This window comes from Rhincodon typus, chromosome 5, assembly GCF_021869965.1.
Source record: "Rhincodon typus isolate 14 chromosome 5, sRhiTyp1.1, whole genome shotgun sequence".
Classification (NCBI taxonomy): domain Eukaryota; kingdom Metazoa; phylum Chordata; class Chondrichthyes; order Orectolobiformes; family Rhincodontidae; genus Rhincodon; species Rhincodon typus.
The window spans coordinates 20,122,046-20,142,421 of NC_063336.1; the positions used below are offsets into that span (position 1 = coordinate 20,122,046).

At 39.7% G+C, this 20,376-nt stretch overlaps 1 protein-coding gene across 1 annotated transcript in view; it reads right to left on the reverse strand.

Annotated features, from left to right (window-relative positions):
• LOC109926952 (L-cysteine desulfhydrase-like) overlaps positions 1-20,376 on the reverse strand; it is an 89,713-nt gene that overhangs the window by 13,475 nt on the left and 55,862 nt on the right. Inside the window, exons 11-12 of the mRNA XM_048596808.1 lie at positions 19,010-19,120; positions 6,339-6,505 (exon numbers count right to left, since the gene is read on the reverse strand). Coding sequence (XP_048452765.1) covers positions 6,339-6,505; positions 19,010-19,120 — 278 coding nt within the window. The remainder of the gene's footprint in view (positions 1-6,338; positions 6,506-19,009; positions 19,121-20,376) is intronic.

Here is a 20,376-nt window from a genome sequence, read left to right on the forward strand (position 1 = left end):
CAACAACATTGCTGGGGGTCCAGAGTCACATGGAGGCCAGACCAGGTAAGGATGCAGATTTCCTTCCCTAAAATGAAATCAGTGAAACTGTTGAGATTTTATGACCAATTACAGTGGTCACATGGTTGCCCATTGGCTAGCTTTTAATTGCAGATTTTCTTCCTTACGTTAGAAGAGTGACTACATTTTGAAAGCAGATCACCAACCGTAAAATATTTATAACTGAGTGGGTCAAAGGAGATGCAGAGAGGATGTTACCACCTATGGGTTCACAAATACAAGACTGTCACAAATTAAATAGAATAAGAAAATAGGAGAAATTTCTTTACTTGTACAATGGTTAGAAGTGGAACTACCGCAGGAAAAAAATGGTTACGACAAAGACCTTAGATGCTTTCAAACTGAAAATTAGACGAGTACATGGGAGAAAACAAAATTGTAGGATATGTTGATAGGCTGAGAGGAAGGTAGATGGAATGGAAAGAATCTAATGTGAAGTATAAACAGCAAGACAGATCATTTTGGCCAATTGCATTGTTTCTCTGCTGTCTATTGTATTTTACTGTAGTTTGTTATTTGCTTTTCCAATGCTACACTAATTGAAGTAATTTAGCCATTATTTCCTACATTACCACAATGTCTACATTTCAAAAGTAGTTAATTGTCTGCAAAGAGCTTTGGGATATCCTGAGATCATGAAAGTGTAAGCCACTTCCTGTAAGTTTTGGAACTGCTGATCTGCCACTTCAGACTGTTTCATTCCTGACTAATTACAAACATGTAGTGCTGGGGGTTGTGGAACATTGTGTTGTTCTTACGGGAAGGCCCGATGCTACTTAAGTGCAATCAGGCATGTGACTGTCAAGTCTAGACTGGTTGGTCTAATTGTTAGCAGTAGCAGGGCAACATGTGCCCGTCTGATGCAGGGAAGTCAGAGATCCAGATTCAGGAAGTATAGAAATGGTGGTGACCTTTTAGGAGCTGAAAGCTCCTAAAGATACAGGTGCAAACTAAAAGGAAGGAGTCATAGAGCATGGAAACAGACCCTTCAGTCCAACTTGTCCATGCCAGCCATGTTTCCAAACCAAACTGGTCCCATATGCCTGCATTTGGCCCATATCCTTTCAAACTTTTCCCATTCATGTAGTTATCCAAATGTCGGTTAAATGTTGTAACTGTAACTGCATCCACCATGTCCTCTGGCAGTTCATTCCACATACAAACCACTCTCTGTGTAAAAATGTTGCCCCTCATATCCTTTTAGATCCCTTGTTCCTTCCGAGGGAGCCACTGGCCCAGTTTTTCAAACTGCATCTAATGTATATGAAGATTTAGACCACCAACAGGGTCTTATAAAATCTACGTTTCATAAAAGATTGACAGGCTAATATTATGAAGAACTATCACAGAACAGAAGGATGCCATACGGCCATCTGGTCTGTACGAGCTCTCTGAATGAACAATATACCTCAGTGTCATTCGACCAGCTTCTCCTTGTAACTGTACACGTCTGCCTTTTCAGACAGTTAGAATTATAGGAAGAAGTAGTGATTCTAAGGTAGACCCATCTGGGTGATGTGGAATTAAGAATCTAATGATGACCATGAATCCATTGTTGATTGTCAGAAAGACCCATCTGGTTCACTAATGTCCTTTAGGGAAGGAAACTGCCATCCTTCCCTGGTATGGCCTACATGTGACTCCAGACCCACAGCAATGTGGTTGACACTTAACTGCCCTCTGGATAATAAGGGATGGGCAATAAATGCTGCCAAGCTGGCGAGTCCCTCACCCTGTGAACGAATAAAGAAAAAAACTCACCTGTTCTCACCCAAAGAAAAGAGTTAAATGGTCTCATGCCTCAGTATATTATGAAAATTCAGCCAATGTATGTATATTTTAAAAACTAGACCCAACAGACCATTAAAATGGCTCCTGTGACTGTTGGCATTTGAGCTTCAGACAGATCTAAATCACAAGTGACTACTTGAGATGAAAGTAATTGCACTTGACATCAAAGTTGCATCTGAAATCAAGGAGACTGATTAAAACTCGAGTCAATAGGTATAGGGGAAACTGCTGGTTGGAAACATACCTAGCCCAAAGGAAGATGGTTGTGATTATTGGAGGTCTCAATTAATTTTGACCGTATTAGACAGGAACTTTCAAAAGTTGATTGGGGGAGGCTATTTACAGATAAGGATCATAGGGAAGTGGGAAGCCTTTAAAATTGAGATAATGAGAGTTCAGAATCAGTACATTCCTATTACTGTGAAGCACACGGCTGGTAGGTGTAGGTAATGCTGGATGACCAGAGAAATTGAGGGCCTGGTCAAGAAAAGGGAGACATATATCAGATATGGACAGCTGGGATCCAGTGAATTGCTAGAGAAGTATAAGGGCACTAGGAGTATACTGAGGATGAAAATCAGAAGGGCAAAAAAGGGACATGAGGTAGCTTTGGCAAATAGAGTTAGGGAGAATCCAAAAAGATTCTGTAAGTCCATTAAGGGCAAAAAAGTAACTGGGGAGAGAATATGGCCCCTTAAGGATCAACATGGCCATATATGTGTGGAACCACAGGAGATGGGTGAGATAATAAACGAATATTTCGCGTCAGTATTTACTGTGGAAAAGGACATGGAAGCTACGGAACTTGTGGAAATAAACAGTGATATCTTGAAAAGAGTTCATATTACAGAAGAGGAGCTGCTGGAACTCATAAAACATATAAAGGTAGATAAATCCCTGGAACAGATCATGTGTTTCCCAGAATTTTGTGGGAAAGCTAGGGAAGAGATCGTTGGGCTCCTTGCTGAGATATTTGTATCATCGACAGCTATGGGTGAGATTCCAGAAGTTGGAGGTTGGCTAATGTGGTGCCGTTATTTAAAAACGGCTGTGAGCAAAAGTCAGCGAACTATAGAGCGGTGAGCCTTATTTCAGTGCTGGGTAAGTTGTTGGATGGGATTCTGAGGGACAGAATTAACAAGCATTTGAAAGGCAAGGACTAATTAGGGATTGTCAAAATGGCTTTGTGTGTGGGAAATCATGTCTCGCTAATTTGATTGAGTTTTTTGAAGAGGTGACGAAGAAGATTGATGAACATAGAGCAGCAGACATTGTCTACATGGACTTCAGTAAAGCATCTGACAAGGATGCGCAAGGTAGACTGGTTAGTAAGGTTAGATTACATGGGATCCAGGAGGAGCTGGCCAATTAGATACAAAATTGGCTTGAAGGTAGCGGACAGAGGATGGTGGTAATGGGTTGCTTTTTGGACAGGAGCCCTGTGATTAGCGATGTGTCACAAGGATCAGTGCTGGGTCCACTGCTTTTCATCATTTACATAAATGATTTAGATGTGAATATAGGAGACATGGTTAGGAAGTTTGCAGATGACACAAACATAGATGGTGTTGTGGTCAGTGAAGAAGGTTACCTCAAAATACAATGGGACCTTGATCAGGTGAGCCAAAGGGCCGAGGAATGTCAGATGGAGTTTAATTTAGATGAATGTGAGGTGTTCCATTTTAGTAAGGCTAACCGGGGTAGGGGTTACACAGGGCCCTGGGGGGTGTTGCTGAACAAAGAGACCTAGGAGTTGCAGGTGTATAGTTCCTTGAACATGGAGTCACAGGTGGACAGGATGGTGAAGAAGGCATTTGGCATGCTTGCCTTCATTGGTCAGAATATTGCGTACAGGAGTTGAGACATCAAGTTAGGACTGTACAGGACATTGGTGAGGCCATTTGTAGAATACTGCCTACAATTCTGGATGCCCTTCATTTGGAAGGATGTTGATAAACTTGAAAGGATGCAGAAAAGATTTACATGTTGCCTGGACTACAGTGTTTGGGACATAGGGAGAGCTTTCCCTGGATCGTTAGAGGCTGAGGGGTGACCTTACAGAGGTTTATAAAATCATGAGGGGCATAGATAGGGTGAATAGCCAAAATCTTTTTCTGAGGATGGGGGAGTCCAAAACTAGAGGGCATAGGTTTAGATGAGAGGGGACAGATTTGAAAAGGACTTGAGCGTTAAGTTTTTCATGCAGAGGGTGGTGCGTGTATGGCACAAGCTGCCAGAGGAAGTAGTGGGGGCAGGTACAATTACAATATTTAAAAGCCATCTGGATGGGTATAGGTGTGTGCGTGCGAATATATATATATATGAAGGATATGGGCCAAACGCTGACAAATGGGACTAGGTCAGATTGGGATGTCCTGTCGGCATGGATGAGTTGGATAAAAGGATTTGTTTCCGTGCTATTTGACTCTATGACACTATGACTCAATCTCTGCGGGCATTCCTCAGGCTACTGTCCTAGGCCCAACCATCTTCAGCTACTTCATCAATGTCCTTCCCTCAATCGTAAGACCAAAAGCTGATGATAGCACATTGACTGGTACTAACTGCAACTCATCAGGCTGTGAAGCAATTTGCTTCCAAATGTAGAAAGACCCAGGCAATACATTCACACCACACAAGTTTCAGGCAGTGACCATCTCCAACAAGAGAGAATCTAACCATCATCCCTTGACATTCAACAGTATTGCCTTTGTTGAAACCTCCACTATCGATATTCTGGCAATTACCTTTGACCAGAAACAGAGCTGGACTAATCTTATAAATACTGCAGTAAATGACTAAACCACTGACTCCTCAAAGACTGTCCACCATCTACCAGGCACAAATTAGGAATGTAATGGAATGTTCCCCACTTGCCTGGATAAGTGCAGCTCACACAAAACTCAAAGAACCTGACACCATTCAGGAAAAGCAGCCTGTTTAATTGGTATCACATTCAAGAACACTCACTACTTCCAGCAGTGTTTACCATCTACAAGGAGCAATGCAGAAATTCACCAAGGGTCCTTAGACAATGCCTTCCAAATACATAACCACTACCATCCAGGAGGACGAGGGCACCACAAACATGGGAATACCACCACCTGCAAGTAGCTCACCAAATTACACAGCACTTTTACTTGGAACTATATCACTATTCCTTCAGTGTTACTGGATAAGAATAATAACATAGGAGTAAGATTGGGCCATTCAATCCTCAAGTAATTTTAGATCATACCTGATCAACTATCTCAACATTTTCCTGTGCTATCTGCATATCCTCTGGGGCCGAGAATTCCAAAGATTCACCATTTTCTGAAGAAAAACAAAGTTCCTCATCTCAGTCCAAAATTACTTGTCTGTTGTTCTCAGATTGTGTCCCCTGCTTCCAGACCACAAGCCATGAGAAACATCCTTTTTGCATCAACCATAACTAGCCTTTAAAGAATTTTATTAATTTGTAAGAAGTTACTGATGGAAATTGTGTATTGGTGCCTCTATAGCAATTACAGTATGGGGCAGAGTATAAATCAAGAAATAATGGGAAAAGAAAGGTACTACAAAAATTATGTATTCTTAGAACATTATTTTCTGGAACCAACCAGGAATATGTTATTTTGTGCCTCGTGTAATGAAGTAGAATTTATTAGTGAGGGTTAGCATCCTACCGACCCACACCTTACCATCTTTCTTTGTAGCCACACGTAGGTTCCATGTTCCCTTAACTCCTGTTTAGAACTACCGTGTCATTTATTATTCATTCCTTTGAGGGAAGATTGCAGTGATACCCAACCAGTTGCTGTCATCTCAGCCATGGCACAGCAGCATAATCTCATTCACAAGGAATTTAAATAAACAGGAGCCCATGGATTTCTCAATTACACTTGTTGTAGGTATGAATTAATCGAAAAACATTACTGGTTAGAAAATATCCAGGTGGAATTTCTGCACCATTACCTGTCAAAGTTAAGGTGAGAAAAATTAATTTAGATAGACCCACAATGGTCATGTCAATTTCCCAAGGGCTGATATCACTGCAGGGCTGCTACCTTTTCCCTAGTTCTGTAATATTCAAATTTAAATGTATCTGGAATATTTTTGCTTTTGAATTTTACAGATAAAGTCAACTTTTGAAAATAAAAAAGAATGGCATCAATAGCCCTTTGTTACAAAAAGTACAATAGTAACAATATTGTATTCTGGTAATGTGAAAAACAAACAGGATATTGTGATAGATAACACAGTGTGGAGCTGGAGGAACACAGCAGACCAGGCAGCATCAGAGGAGCAGGAAAGCTGATGTTTCAGATCGGGACCCTCCTTCAGAATATCTGAAGAAGAGTCCTGATCCGAAACATCAGCTTTCCTGTTCTTCTAATGCTGCCTGGCTTGCTGTGTTCCTCCAGCTCCACACTTGGTTATCTCTGATTCCAGCATCTGCAGTTCTTGCTCTCTCAGGATATTGTGATAAATATGATATATCATACCTCAATGTTATACTGGTGGTAAAGGACATTCTGGATGATCTCTGCTTGCTCATAATTCGCATATCCATCTTTAAGCAGATATTCTGGGAGTTGAACACATGCCATAGAGCCAAACATTTCTTTCGGGGCCAGCAAACCAGTTTTCCAATGGTTCACTAGTAAATCCACTAAACATATAAAATGAGGTTAAATGGATATTTTAATAATGTGAAAATCCAAAATATTTCTATGCACACAAAGAGAGACAGAAATATGAACAAGTAGTTGTCTACAATAAGCAGAAAAGGAAAACATACTGTAAACATACACACAGGCTGGAAGAAAATTTATTACAGATTTCTCACTACCAGCTCCATGTTGAACCTTTCATGATAAAGATGATACGAAGTTGATTTTACACAACCTGAACAACTGATCTGCGGGCATAATTAGACCTCACAGGACATTTAGGCATCAAGATTGTGCTCCTGGTGCAGGGCTGTTTTGTCATGTCCAAACTGGTTCTGGGTATTGCTAAAGGACGGAATAATAGCCCTTACACAAAAGAAAAGTGGGGAGCGAGTGACATAGTGGTCAAATAATCTAGAGCTCAGACTTCCTACTTTTGTTCTGAAAGTCTAATTAAATTGAGGTTCACTTGCTCTCATACGATTGGGAACTTATATTCCTAAACTGCCATCTAGTAGATGTGAGTCATAAATGTTTTTCAACAGTTGGCAAGAATGAAAAAAGCTAAATATTACTTAAATAGAGAATGACTGCAGAATTCCAAAGTGCAGATGGATTTAGGTGATCTCGTACATGTCACAAAAAGGTTGGCATGTAGGTATGCCACAGAATCAAGAAGGCTAACGGAATACTATCCTTTATTATTAGAGGAAGTGAACATAAATGTAAGATGTTATGCTTTAATTAGTCAGGCATTGATCAGACCACATTTCACTTGTCAAGGTGAAAGTGGAAAGATATTTCCCCTCTCGTGGGTCAGTCCACAACCAGAGGGCATTATTTTAAAATTAGGGTTTACTCTTTTAGAACAGGGATGAGGATAAATATTTTCTCTCAGATGTAAGACTTGGTAAGACATTGTCACTTCCCGCCTCAGAAAATGGTAGTGGTGGGGTCATTAAATATTTTGTACAGTTAAGATATTTTATGGTGGGATGGAAGAAAATGCAAGAGGAATTTTGTGCTGAAAATGACAATTCATCAAACCTCAATGTTATAACAGTTGAATTTATTCTTATCTTTTAGAGGTAGTTCAGTGATTCTGCAGCAACAAATCAGTAATTTGCAGAATCTTGAGCAATAGAATGAGCAATGGGCTGATTCAACAAAGTAATTCACTAATTGACATAGCTATTTATGCTAAAGTAAATAGTTGTCCTGTTGTACAACTTTCAGCAAAGACACTAAATTCCAACTCTGATTAGCTTCATGTTGTAACAAATTGACAGTCTACTCAGCTTCCAGTCATGGATGAATTTCTGAAATTAAGTGGTGAGTGGTTAGATACACTTGCAATATTTACGAATCACTTTTACTGGATGTCAACACGTGATCGTACGTTCTGAATAATGTGAGACCAAGGGGACCTCAATTTAACTATCAAAGCAGAAACAACACTTAGAGCAGCACACATAATGACTGCTTCTTGTTCAAGAATTAAAATCAGCACCAAATTCATCTGCCATCTGGTCCCAGCAAACAGTTACTATTTCAGAAATGGCATGCAAGGTCTTTTCAGGCTCTGCCAACCTCATCAGTTCTTTTTCTATTCAGGGTAAAGCTACAGATAGCAACAATTATAACTGAGGTTAGAGAGGTGCACCATTTCCACTCCCTCACTGGCCATAACAAATTAAAAATTATACAAGAAAGAGGATGTACACAATTGAACATATTTTAGACTGTATTTGGTTTAGTTCTAGAAACAGTTCAGCCAGGTTTCTTTAGTCAACAAAAAATAACTAAGTTATTGCACATGAAAAATATTCAAAGATCAGTGATAACAAAATAGGATCAGTCTGTGCAGAAATAGATATAATTTATATTTTAACATCTCAAACATGACAGGAGGCAAATATTGGTAACAAAAAAATTAGGTTGAACACCCCACGGAACATTCTGAACAGCAATTGTGATTGAGACAGCCACACAGATTTCTCAACAATCTCCCCAAAACCTCAGTGACACAGTGGGTCAGCAAATCTCTTAAAACCTCACAAGGGATTACAATTCTTCAATTTTGACAGTCTGACCCTGATACTTGCTTAAAAATCATCCTGTCATGGACTACCACAGCATTTGCACACATTGTGGTCTTTGCCTTCCTTTTCTAGGACTATGCTCCTTTGTATTGTAGAAAATGGCACTTACTCCATCTTTTCAGAAAAGAGTGAGCTTCAATTGACCAGTACTGCCCTGGATTTGCTTCCTGAGCTCTGAACTGGCTAAGCAGCAAAAAGTAAACATTGCTTTGGGTTTTCTTCACTCTTGCTCACAGCTACATTGAACTATTCGGAGCAAACAGCTTCTTCCAAGCTCCACAGCTCCCAGGACTTTTCAAGAGCCCTGACCTTGTACAAATGTACAAGGTGCTGGTGAGACCACATCTGGAGTACTGCGACCAATTTACTCCCCTTATTTAAGGAAATATATTTCATTGGAGGTATTTCAGAGAAGTTTCACTAGGATGATTCCAGTATGAAGGATTTGTCTTATGAGCAATGGTAAAATTACAATTTACAAGAATGAGGGATGATCTCATTGAAAGGTATAGGATTCTTAAGCAGCTTGGCAGAATAAATGCTGACAGTATCCTCCCCCTTACAGGACAGTCTAGGACCAGAATGAAAGGGCACAATTTATGACTGAGATGAGGAGGAATTATTTTCTCTCAGAGGACTGAGAGTCTTTGGACTATCATGCCATAGAGAGCTGTGGCAACAGAGTCGTTGTGTATATTTAAGGCTGAGACAGATAGATTCTTGATCAGAGGGGAAATTGAGGGATATGGGGAAAGCGCAGGAAAGTGGACATGAGGAATGTTGGATCAGCCATGATCCTATTGAATGGCAGAGTAGGCTCAAGGGGCTGAACAGGCTACTCATTTTCCTATTTCTTACAGTCTTATTATGGTCTGACTCAAACACTTAGGTACCTAATATCTTTTTAAAATTCTCCCTGAGTTCTAATAGCCCAGAGCCTTGCTCTTGACTTCATACTGAATTTCCAAATAAACAGTATTAATGTAATTCATGCTTTTTCATAGCAATCCAGTTAAATGGTTATTTTCTGCGTGGAACTTGCTTCTGTCCCTATCAATCTTTAACTTTACCTAGCTGTTGAAGTAGGTTGACTTTAATAGTCAGTGATAGACACGCCCCCCACTGGCCAGCAACATTGCCCACAATCATTTTCAGAGAACATTAACAGGTGATTTACTGTCTGATATTGGAGCATCCAGCCAGCTGTGATCTTGAAATGCCCCTATCACACCTGAACTGTTTGGTGTGACTGATTGAAAACCTTGCAACAAATCCTGCCCTTGTTCTGGGAGGCATTAAATGTGACAAATATTTGGAATCATGAAATGTGGCAAGTTCTAGAAACCGTCTGTCTTCTGAACATCACAATAAGAAACAAGTGTTTGCTCCTACTGCACAAACTGCTACAACGTAAAAGGAATTCATTACATGACACAACAGAGTTTTCTGGGGAGGGCTCAGCAGAGGTTATTAAAAGTTTCCAGAACAAGTAATAGGATAGAGAATATGGAAACATCAGGAGCTAACTTTAGGGACACCAGAGAAGGGGACAATTATGAGAAGGGGAGCAGTCAACCCAGGACTGAGGGTTTCACCAGGTCCATCTCTGACTCCTCCCTTCCCTTTCTTGACATCTGTTTCCATTTCTGGGGATAGACTGGCCACTAATACCCATTATAAATGCACTGACTCCCTGCACCATCCTTGCACCCTGCTTCCTGTAAAAACTCCATCCCATTCTCTCAGTTCCTCCGTCTCCGTCGCATATGTTCAGATGAGGCCAACTTTGACATGGGAGCATCCAAAATGTCCACCTTCTTCCTCAACCGATGGTTCCTCTGCACTGTTGTCAACAGGGCCCTCAACTGGGTGCAACCCATCTCCTGCACTTTTGTCCTCACCCCGTCTCTTCCCTCCCACAACAGCGATAAGGTTCCCCTTATTTTTACCTACCATCCCACCAGCATCCACATCCAGAAGATCATCAGACAACATTTCCACCACCTCCAGTTCTGAGGAAGAGTCTGACCCTACAAACAACAAAGGACCTAAGACTGATGCTTGTGGAACACCACTAGTTACTGGTCTCTATTCTGAAAAACATCCTTCCACCACTACCCTCTGTCTTCTATGACCAAGCCAGTTTTCTATCTGCTCACAATATTCCAAATGCAGTCTGACCAGCAGTACATTTCTACTCTTGTATTCTAGCCCTCTTGAAATTGATACTAACATTGCATTTACCTTCCTAACTGTCAACTGAACCTGCCATCCTAAAAATTGATGAGGAACAATTGGTGAGGGAAGGACTGTGGATGTAGTTTATATGGACTTTAGTAAGGCATTTGATACAAAGTCCCACATGGCAGGTTGGTACAAAAATTAAAATCAGAAGGGATTCGGGGTGGCCTGGCTAGATGGATAGAAAACTGGCTTGTTCATTGATAAGGGGATAAGGATTATAGGGAAAAGGCAGGAGAATGGCATTGAGAAACATATTAGCCATGATTGAATGTCAGAGCAGACTCGATGGGCAGAATTGCCTAATTCTACTCCTATATCTTATGACCTGATTTGAATTGTTTCACAATTTAAAAAGTGGCTGAAATCAACGACAATAGTGATTTACCCCGCCACGGCCTATAAAAGTAGGGAAAAATTCCTCCAATCATTTTCGGAACACCCATTAAAGTTCAATGTCAACACACAATTAACTGTCTGTGATCGGAGCTCCCACAATATTAAGGGTTTTGGAGTTGAGCTGTTGGTTAATCTGAGAGCTTCAGCCATAGCAGTGCTGCCAGCAACAGCAACGAGAGAAGAGACCTCAGACAGCTGAATGTGGCGGTGGTCTTCTGTAGGTCACAGGATGCCTGATAAGGAAATTTCAAGGAGTCTGGCAGCTCTTTCTGGCTGGTCTCTCCACAAGGCATACAAATCACCCCTTAACCCAGTAGAATAGCAACAGCACTGTGATGAAGTCCTCAGAGTGCTCAATAATTGGCCTCTGAGGAAGAAGGCTTGACCTTCATTGCTTTGACTTAATCTGCAGGCCTGAATTTGGTTTTCGGAGGTGTCATTGAAGAAGCCTTGATGAGTTACTACAGGTCATTTTGTAGATGATGCAACCATGATGCACTGGAGTGGTGGAAGTGGATATTTAACCAAATGAACAGGCTACCAATCAATCATAGGAGCAAAGTACTGCAGATGCTGGAACCTGTACTCAAAACAACAAATGCTGAAGATCATAGTGGGTCAGACATAGTACTGCTTTGGTCTGCCCATCTCTCTGGTTCTCCTTCCTCGTTTGATTCGTCAGTTTAAAGTTACCTCTCCTACATCTTTGAATAAGTTTTTGGTCATCTAATCTATGCCTCCTTATGTGATTTAGTGTCAAATGCTGTTTAATTACACTCTGTGAAGAGTCTTGGGATGTTTTACTGTCCTAAATGAGCTTCACAGTAATGCAAGTAGTTGATACTACAATGAAAATAAAATGTTCAGACCATTCACAGAAATGACTTGGTGCCATTATTTTGGTCTACACCCAAAAGAGCAATAAAATTACAAAATGATGATATGCTGAATCTGACACCACTGGGAAATATTGTACAAACACAAAACAAATAATTTTGTTAGACTTGTACTCACTCTAACTTAGCCAGACCTCCCTTCTTTGAGATCAATTATTGATAGTAAGTTTACTATAATTTTTCTGTTGGGTTCCCATGAAATTTTCCCATGAATTAGGGGTAGGTGATGGCCTAGCAGTATTATTGCTAGACTACTAATCCAGAGAGCCAGGTAATATTCTGAGGAGGAGATAGTAGCCGCAACCTCAGCTTTCCTGCTCCTCTGATGCTGCTTGGCCTGCTGTGTTCATCCAGCTCTACACCTTGTTATCCCAATATTCTGAGGACCTGGGTTCAAATCCAGCCGTGGTAGATGGTGGAATTTGAATCCAATAATAATCTGGAATTAAGAGTCTAATGATGACCAAGAAACCATTGCCAATTGTCAGGAAAAATCCATCTGGTTCACCAATCCCCTTTAGGGAAGGAAACTGTCATCCTTACCGGTTCTGGTCTACATATGACTCCAGACCCACAGCAATGTGGGTGACTCTTAACAGCCCTCTGGATAATTAGGGATGGACAATAAATGCCAGCAATGCCCACATCCCATGAATGAATTTAAAAAAAGGTAAGTGGCAAAACACAATTGCATGTACTGTACAACAATATGGTTGTTTGTTTCTTCAGTTTTTTTTTGTAATTTTAGTCTTACCTCTAGGCTGGTTTCTCTTTCTTCGCTTTCTTTTTCTTCATTATTGATAATACTTTCTCTTTCACTTTGTTGTCCAACATTCTTTTCCTTTCTTATTTTTGTATCTTCTTTTCCTTTCTTATTTTTGTATTTTCTTTTTGTATCTTTGTCTCTCTCACTCTCTCTCTTTGATATTGCTCCTTTTGCTCTTCTTCCCTACCTTGTGCCCTGCTAACTATTAATCAGGAAGCATGCTACTTCCAAGAATCATAAGTTAGAAAAATAAACCTCAAAAATATCTGTATAAAACTTAAAATCAAAAGAAATGAACAATTATTACAAATATTTAAAAATGAAAGGTGATATGAGAACTTAGCAATTGAAAAGCATTATAATTTTTTCATTGAAATATCATCAGATTTTTGAGCTCTGGAGGTTTATAATTTTGAAGCTTCATGTGCAGTATATTTCATAGTTATAACAATAACGCCTGGTTGGCTGACCTCTTCAAGGGCAAGAAATGCTGAGATAAAACCAGCCTCGTGTTGCAATGTTATCAGTAGCACACAAGGCAATCACAATTGAACTTTTGTTTTCCTTAATCCTCTGTCTAACAAAATAACTCCCACTGTGAGTTTATTTAAACATGCTTCGTTGCTAATTACACAGTTTTGAAGGATAGCCAGTGTTATTTTCGAAGAGGGAAGCAGCACAACCAGCAGAGGTCAATGTCATAGATGAGCAACAACACAAATTAGCGATAAAACAAGTAACCAGGTAATGTGTTTAAGAAATAAATATTGACCAGGAGACAAAGAGAGCACTCTTGCTCTTTTTCAAATACTGCCATGGGATGTTTCATGCTCACCTGAAAAGTCCTGATTTAATAATTCATCTGAAAGATTGTACCTCCCTCAATATGGCACTGAAGGTCAGGTTCTGTTATGTGCTCAAGACCCAGCAATAGTAAAGGAACAGTAATATAGTTCCAAGTCAGTATAGTATATGCCTTGGAGGGGAACTTGCAATTGGTGGTGCTCCCATGCATCTACTGCCTGTATCTTTTTAGGTGGTCGAGAGGTCTTGGATTTGTAAGGCGCTGGTGAAGGAATCTTGGCACACGTTGCTAACACTGTGATTGATGGTTGAGGGATCAAATGTTGAAAGTGCTGGATAGGCAACAATCTAGTGGCCATTCTGTCTTGGATGGTGTTGAGCTTTGGAGCTTCAGTCATGCAGGCAAATAGTGAGCATTCCATCACACTAAAGTCCTAAATGGCTTACCTGTATCCTAAGACTGTATCCACTGGTTCTAAACTTCTCAACCAGGGAAAATATACTCCCTGCATCAGGTATTTCTGGCCCGTGAATACAGGCCATGTTGACTCAATATCTTCTCATAGGACAGTGCTGCCATCTTCAGTAAAGGCCTAGTGAAACCTAGAACACACTACCTTTATGGCATGTATGTTCGTTTTTAGGTAGGGAGACCAAAAAGCATACAATACCCCCGGTGTGGTCTCACCAAGGTCCTGAATAACTGCAGTAAACCGTCCTTAATTCTGAACTCAAATCTTATTGCAATGAAGACCAATAAACCGTTTGCCTTCTTAACTGCTTGCTGCACCTACTTGTCTACTTTAGTTGACTGATGTACAAAGACACCCAGATCCTTTGTACATTCACACTTCCCATTATATCACCATTTAAATAATACTCTACCTTTCTGTTTTACTCACTGATGTGTAGAACATCACATTCAGCCATATTATATTGCATTTGCCATGTATTTGACCAATTAAATCACCTTGAAGCCTTCTAGCATCCTCTTCACAACTCCAATCCTGCTCAGTTTTATGTCATCACGAAACTTGGAAATGTTGCATTTGGTTACCTTACATAGGTCACTTACATACATCATGAATGGCTGGGGCCCAAACACTGATCCTTGCAGCACCCACTAGTCATTGCCTGCCATTCAGAAAAAGACCCATTAATTCCCACTCTATTTCCTGCCAGTCAACCAATTCTCAATCCATGCCAATACATTAACACCCTATCCCATGTGCTTCACCTTTGTGTACTAACTTCTTATGAGGGACCTTATCAAAAGCCTTATGAAAATCCAAATACACCAAATCTACTCATCCTCCCTTATCCTCTAGTTACATCCTCAAATTTCCAAATGGTTAGTTAAGCATGATTTGCCTTTCATGAACCCATGCTGATTTTGTCCAACCCCATTACTGCTTTCTAAATTTTCTGTTATCACGTCTTTCATAATGGACTATTTTAACATTTTCCCCACTACTGATGTTAGGTTAACTGGTCTGCAATTGGATTTTTACTCTCCCTCCCTTTTTAAATAGTTGGGCTACATTTGCCACCCTTCAACCTGTAGGAACTGCTCCTGAGTCTGAAGAATTTTGACCGCCAATGTATCTAATATTTTCAGTCACTTTGGTTAGAATTCAGGGATGTAGATTATCAGGCCTTGGTGACTCCTCAGCCTTTAATCCCATTAATTCCTCTACCACCATTTTCTTACTAAAAGTGATTCCCTTCAATTCCACCCCTCACTAGACCCTTGGTTCCTTAACATTTCTGGGAGGTTATTTATGCCCTCTTTTATGAATTAAGGACTCAATTATGGATTCAATTCTTTAGCCACTTCTTTGTTCTCCATTATAATTTCCCTAGTTTCCCTGGAGTACAGAAGTAGAGAGTTTATGCTTCAGTTATGTAAGGCATAGCTGGGACTACATCTAAAGTACTGTGCACAGTGATGGCTTCCTTCTTTAAGACAGGATGTAAGTTCATTGGAGGCAGTTCAGAGAGGGTTATGAGACTAATACTTGGAATCAATGGGTTCATTTATGTGAAAAGGTTGGATAGGCTAGACTTGAGAGTTCAGAAGTATAAGAGTCAACATGATGGAAACATAAAAGATCCTCACAGCATGGATGTGGAAAGGATGTAGGAGAAGCAACTGTCACTGTTTGAAATTAAGTGGTCGCTTACTTAAGATAGAGATTAGGAGAACTTTTCTTTCTCACAAAGAGTTGAAAAGCTTTAAAATTCTCTTGTCATTTTTAAGGCAGAGGTAGATAAATACTTGATAAACAAGAAGATGAAAGTTATTGGAGTCTGTGGAATGTGGAGTAATCAGATCATCTTTGATGCAGTTGAGAATGGCACAGCAAACCCAACACCAAATGATCTACTTCTGTTCCAAATTCATATGTTCATGACCACAAAGTTAGTCTTTCTGATGAGTACTGAGGCAAACTGATTCAATATTTGTCCCATTTTGTCATAATTACTGATATATATTGCACATCCTGTAGAAGGCATACTCTTATCCTAGTTTGAGGTTTTTGTTACTTGTTTGTAGAATCTTGTACTATTACTTTTTAAATTTCTTTATGACTTAATTTCACAGTTCCTTTTCGTCATCTAATTTTTAAAAAATCTTACAGATAACCTCTTTAAATATTCTATTGCTAGCTCTCTGTATGGCTTGTGCAGCTATCTCTTTATTCATGCATGAAGTTTCATTATTAGCTTGTTTGTTTTTGCTTCTTTTAGGCATACATTTCTCCCAAACACTGCTGACCACCATTTAATATAGTTTGCACTTCTGTTCCATCTTTATTTTACGTAGGTTACCTTCTGCAATTCTATGCTGGTGCTGCTGAATTTTGCCTTTTTTTTCCTAAAGCCCAGTTTAACATCCTCTATAATAAATTTTAATATTTTCCTTACTACTGATCTCAAACTAACAGGTCTATAGCTCTCCATTCTCCCAATTTCTCCCTTCCTAAATAATGGAATTATATTTGCTACTTTCCAGTCCACATTTCCAGAATTGATAAAATTTTGAAAGATAACCATTAGCTATCCAGCTACCATCTTCAACAGCCTGGGATGAAGACCATCTAATCCATAGGATTTATCAACGTTCAATTAGGTTAAGTTTTCAAGTACTTTATTTTTACCAATACTAATTTTTTAAGGTCCTCAGTATAACAAAGCCCTGTCATCTGGTATTTCTGGGAGAATTTCTCCTGTGAAATTGAATGCTAAGTAATTTTAGTTTCTCATTCATATCCCTGCTCTCCACTGTAAATTCTCCTGTTCCCACTTGTAATGATCCCACATTTGTCCAAGTTAATCTTTTACTTTTCACATGTGCAACAAAGCTTTTGCAATTTGCTTTTATGTCCCCCATTACTTTGCATTCATATTCTCTTCTCCCTTTCTTAATCTAGTTATTTGTCCTCTTTTTCTGTGTTCTGAACTGCACCCAGACCTTCAGTACTTCTGGCATCCTATCTTTGATACTTTGATTTCCTTTGATTTTATGTAGTCTTTAACTAATTTCATTAAGGATGGTTGATTTGTCATTCCCTTACGGTGTTTGTGCCTTAGAGGAATGTATATCTGTTGCAGATTGTGTCTAGCCATTGCCTATTTCCTGTCAAATCTTTCAGTGTATTTTCACAATTCACCATTGCCAACTTGGCCTTCAATCTAAGATCATCTCTTACTAATGTATGAATCACCCTTATTAAAATTCCCAACATACCTCCTTTTACATTTTATCCATCTCTCTTAAATGCTAAGCATTCTCAGATATTCAGTTCGTAATCTTGGTCAACCCAGCTGTTCCAAAGAAGAGTAATTGAACTTGAAGCATTAATTCTGTTTCTCTCTCCATAGATGAAGGGTCTGATGAAGGGTCTGGGCCCGAAACGTCAGCCTTCCTGCTCCTATGATGCTGCTTGGCCTGCTGTGTTCGTCCAGCTCTGCACCTTGTTGCTTCCGAAACTGCTGGGTTTCTAAATCACTTCCTGTTTTTATGAAGGCCCTAAACATCGAAGATCATACCTGGAAATCACTAGATGGCGAAAGCAAAACATGGCGAGACATCCGATGGGGCCAGCTTGCACCACCAGGACAACCAGTAGAAATAGCAGTTAGGCAATCGTTACCAACACCAGAAACAACATCTCAATGTGTCACTTGAAAGCTTCATGTACAGCATTAGTGACAGAGCAGGCATCAGCAAAAAGTGCACCAAATGAAAATATCCAATCTAAATGAAGGCATTCAGAATTTGTATCCCAGCATTCTAAGCTCCCTTTTGATTATTCTCACTTTTCATAAAGAAATTTCTTCTCCTTTCCCTTGCTTGCTCACTTCACCCACTCCAGCTTGCACCTGAAGCTTTGAATAAATATATGCAAATGAGTTAACCAAGGAAATTTGAGTACTTAGACTAGGAATGATTTAACAGCATCTTTAAATATTTACATACACCTTATTACAGAAAACAAAAACTGGACCCTACAAATTTAACTTTATAGTCAAGGTAGTCTGATTTTAATAAATAAGCTTTATACTTCTCTCTTGCACAACCTTTGAAATTACATTGAACTATGTTGATAGCTGTGGCAGCTATAAATCAACAGCTCTTCTCCTGACTTTTCAACTTGGTATGAGTTAATTAGCTGTATGTTTAATTTAAAACTAATTTTGAAGTTACACATTTTTAATGAAGGGATTAGAAAGTAGTAAACTTAATCTTGGGCCCTACAGTATGGTGCAGTGCTCCATTGTTGATGGGCAGAAAACTGAACAAAGTGCCCAACCTTTAGTTGCCATCCAGAAAGCAAATGCTAAAAACGTGAAATTAAAAAAAGTCAACATAATGCACAGTGGGCCTGAAAAAAGTAGACCATGTCTGGTACGTACCCGTCATGTCTATCCTACATAACCTCTCTTTATTGCTTTAAAGGTACTGACCTGCAATGTATTTCCAGTAAGTCTAATTTTCATTCCAGTAATCTATATTGGACGTACACATGTATAAACAACGCATATGGTCAAAACAGACTATTAATGCTTAGTTTGCACATGAATAATGGTTACTTGGACAAGATTGAACACAAGGAGCACAGCAGAGGGAACTGATAAGAACATCTTTTAAGAAGTAGGCAGCAGTCATCCAGCAAAATTAATGGTGCAGTGTAGAAACAGAAATCTGTTTAATAAACAACAACTGAGACATAACCATAGAATCAGACTTTAATGTTAACAGGTAAACGTAATTATATCAATAACTCTCACCAGCTTGGGACATGAGATGTTTGATATATCCTCGAACTCTCTGCAAACCCACAGATTCCCAGAAATCCAATACAGTGTGAAGAGCCAGGAAAGCACTGTAGTCTTTTAAACCTGAAATAAGCCAATTATTTTAAGTCTTAAAGACTACAAAATACTGTATAAGACAACCAACTTATTATTTTTGAACCTCTCTCTACAAATTACTATTTGAAATGAAATACTGTTTGCCACAAATTAACTATTGCTAATTTATGAATTAAGTTGTTGTCAACTACACCATATTAGATAAAATGTGAAGGGAGCTATACTAAACTGCACACACCAGTTTGTAAGGAAATGTAGACTCCTCCATGATCTTGTAAGCTAGGTTTCAATCAGGAGGTAGCTGTTTCAGCCAATACTGATGGGAGGGCAGATGCTGCTTCAACACCTGAAAAAGGGAAACCCAGTGCCAGGTGAAACCTGACAATGGGTGACTTACTAGTGTGGGATTTTATGTCACTGATCCCTTTCTTTGCTGATTATCCTCTTGTTGGCTAACAGAAAACTACTTGCTGCTTTAGTCACCCTATTGGTCTTCACAATGATCTACTTGGTCTCTCATTAGCAGCTCCAGCTTCATAGGGCCAAGGTTGAGCTTGGATTGGTACCGAGTTTGGGCTAAATGGATAGCTAGCCAGCAACTTCCAGTTCTTGTTGGAATGTTTCCAGGATTGGCATGGTGCACAGGTTTACCTTACACCTCTGGGAGCAAGCATCTTTTGCCCGACAGTAGGAACAGGTCCTGGCTCTAGCTCTGTTGTATGAGACATGGCCTGGCTGCAGACATTGCCATAAATGGCTCTTCAAGTACAGTGGGTTCTGTAATTCCTTCTATAAGCAAGGGTACTGCAAGTTAACATGTGCCTCATTTTCAAAAGGTTTCCTCCAAACTACTGCATGTTTATTTCTTCGTTTCCTAGAAGCTCAGCTTACTTTGCCTTCACTAAGGCCTCACTAAGTACAACTAAGGCCTGTCAGGTGAGTTGTAGCCATTCAGAGAGTTTCAGCATTGCAATGTGGATCTATTGTGCACTAGTTGAAGGGCCTAAATAGCTCTGTCCATAATCTCACACTCTCCCAATGACCCATACCAATTCAATCATAATCCAATTGTCCCACTTTCTCCTCACAGTCTAGTTTAAATCACAACCAAGAGGTAAAAATGCGAACAAAAACAAAGTTGCTGGAAAAGCTCAGCAGGTCTGGCAGCACCTGTGGAGGAGAAAACAGAGTTTTTGTTTTGGGTCCGGTGACCCTTCCTCAGAACTGATGGTGGCTGGGAAAACGTCAGTTTATATGCAGAAAATAGGGAGGTGGGTGGGGTA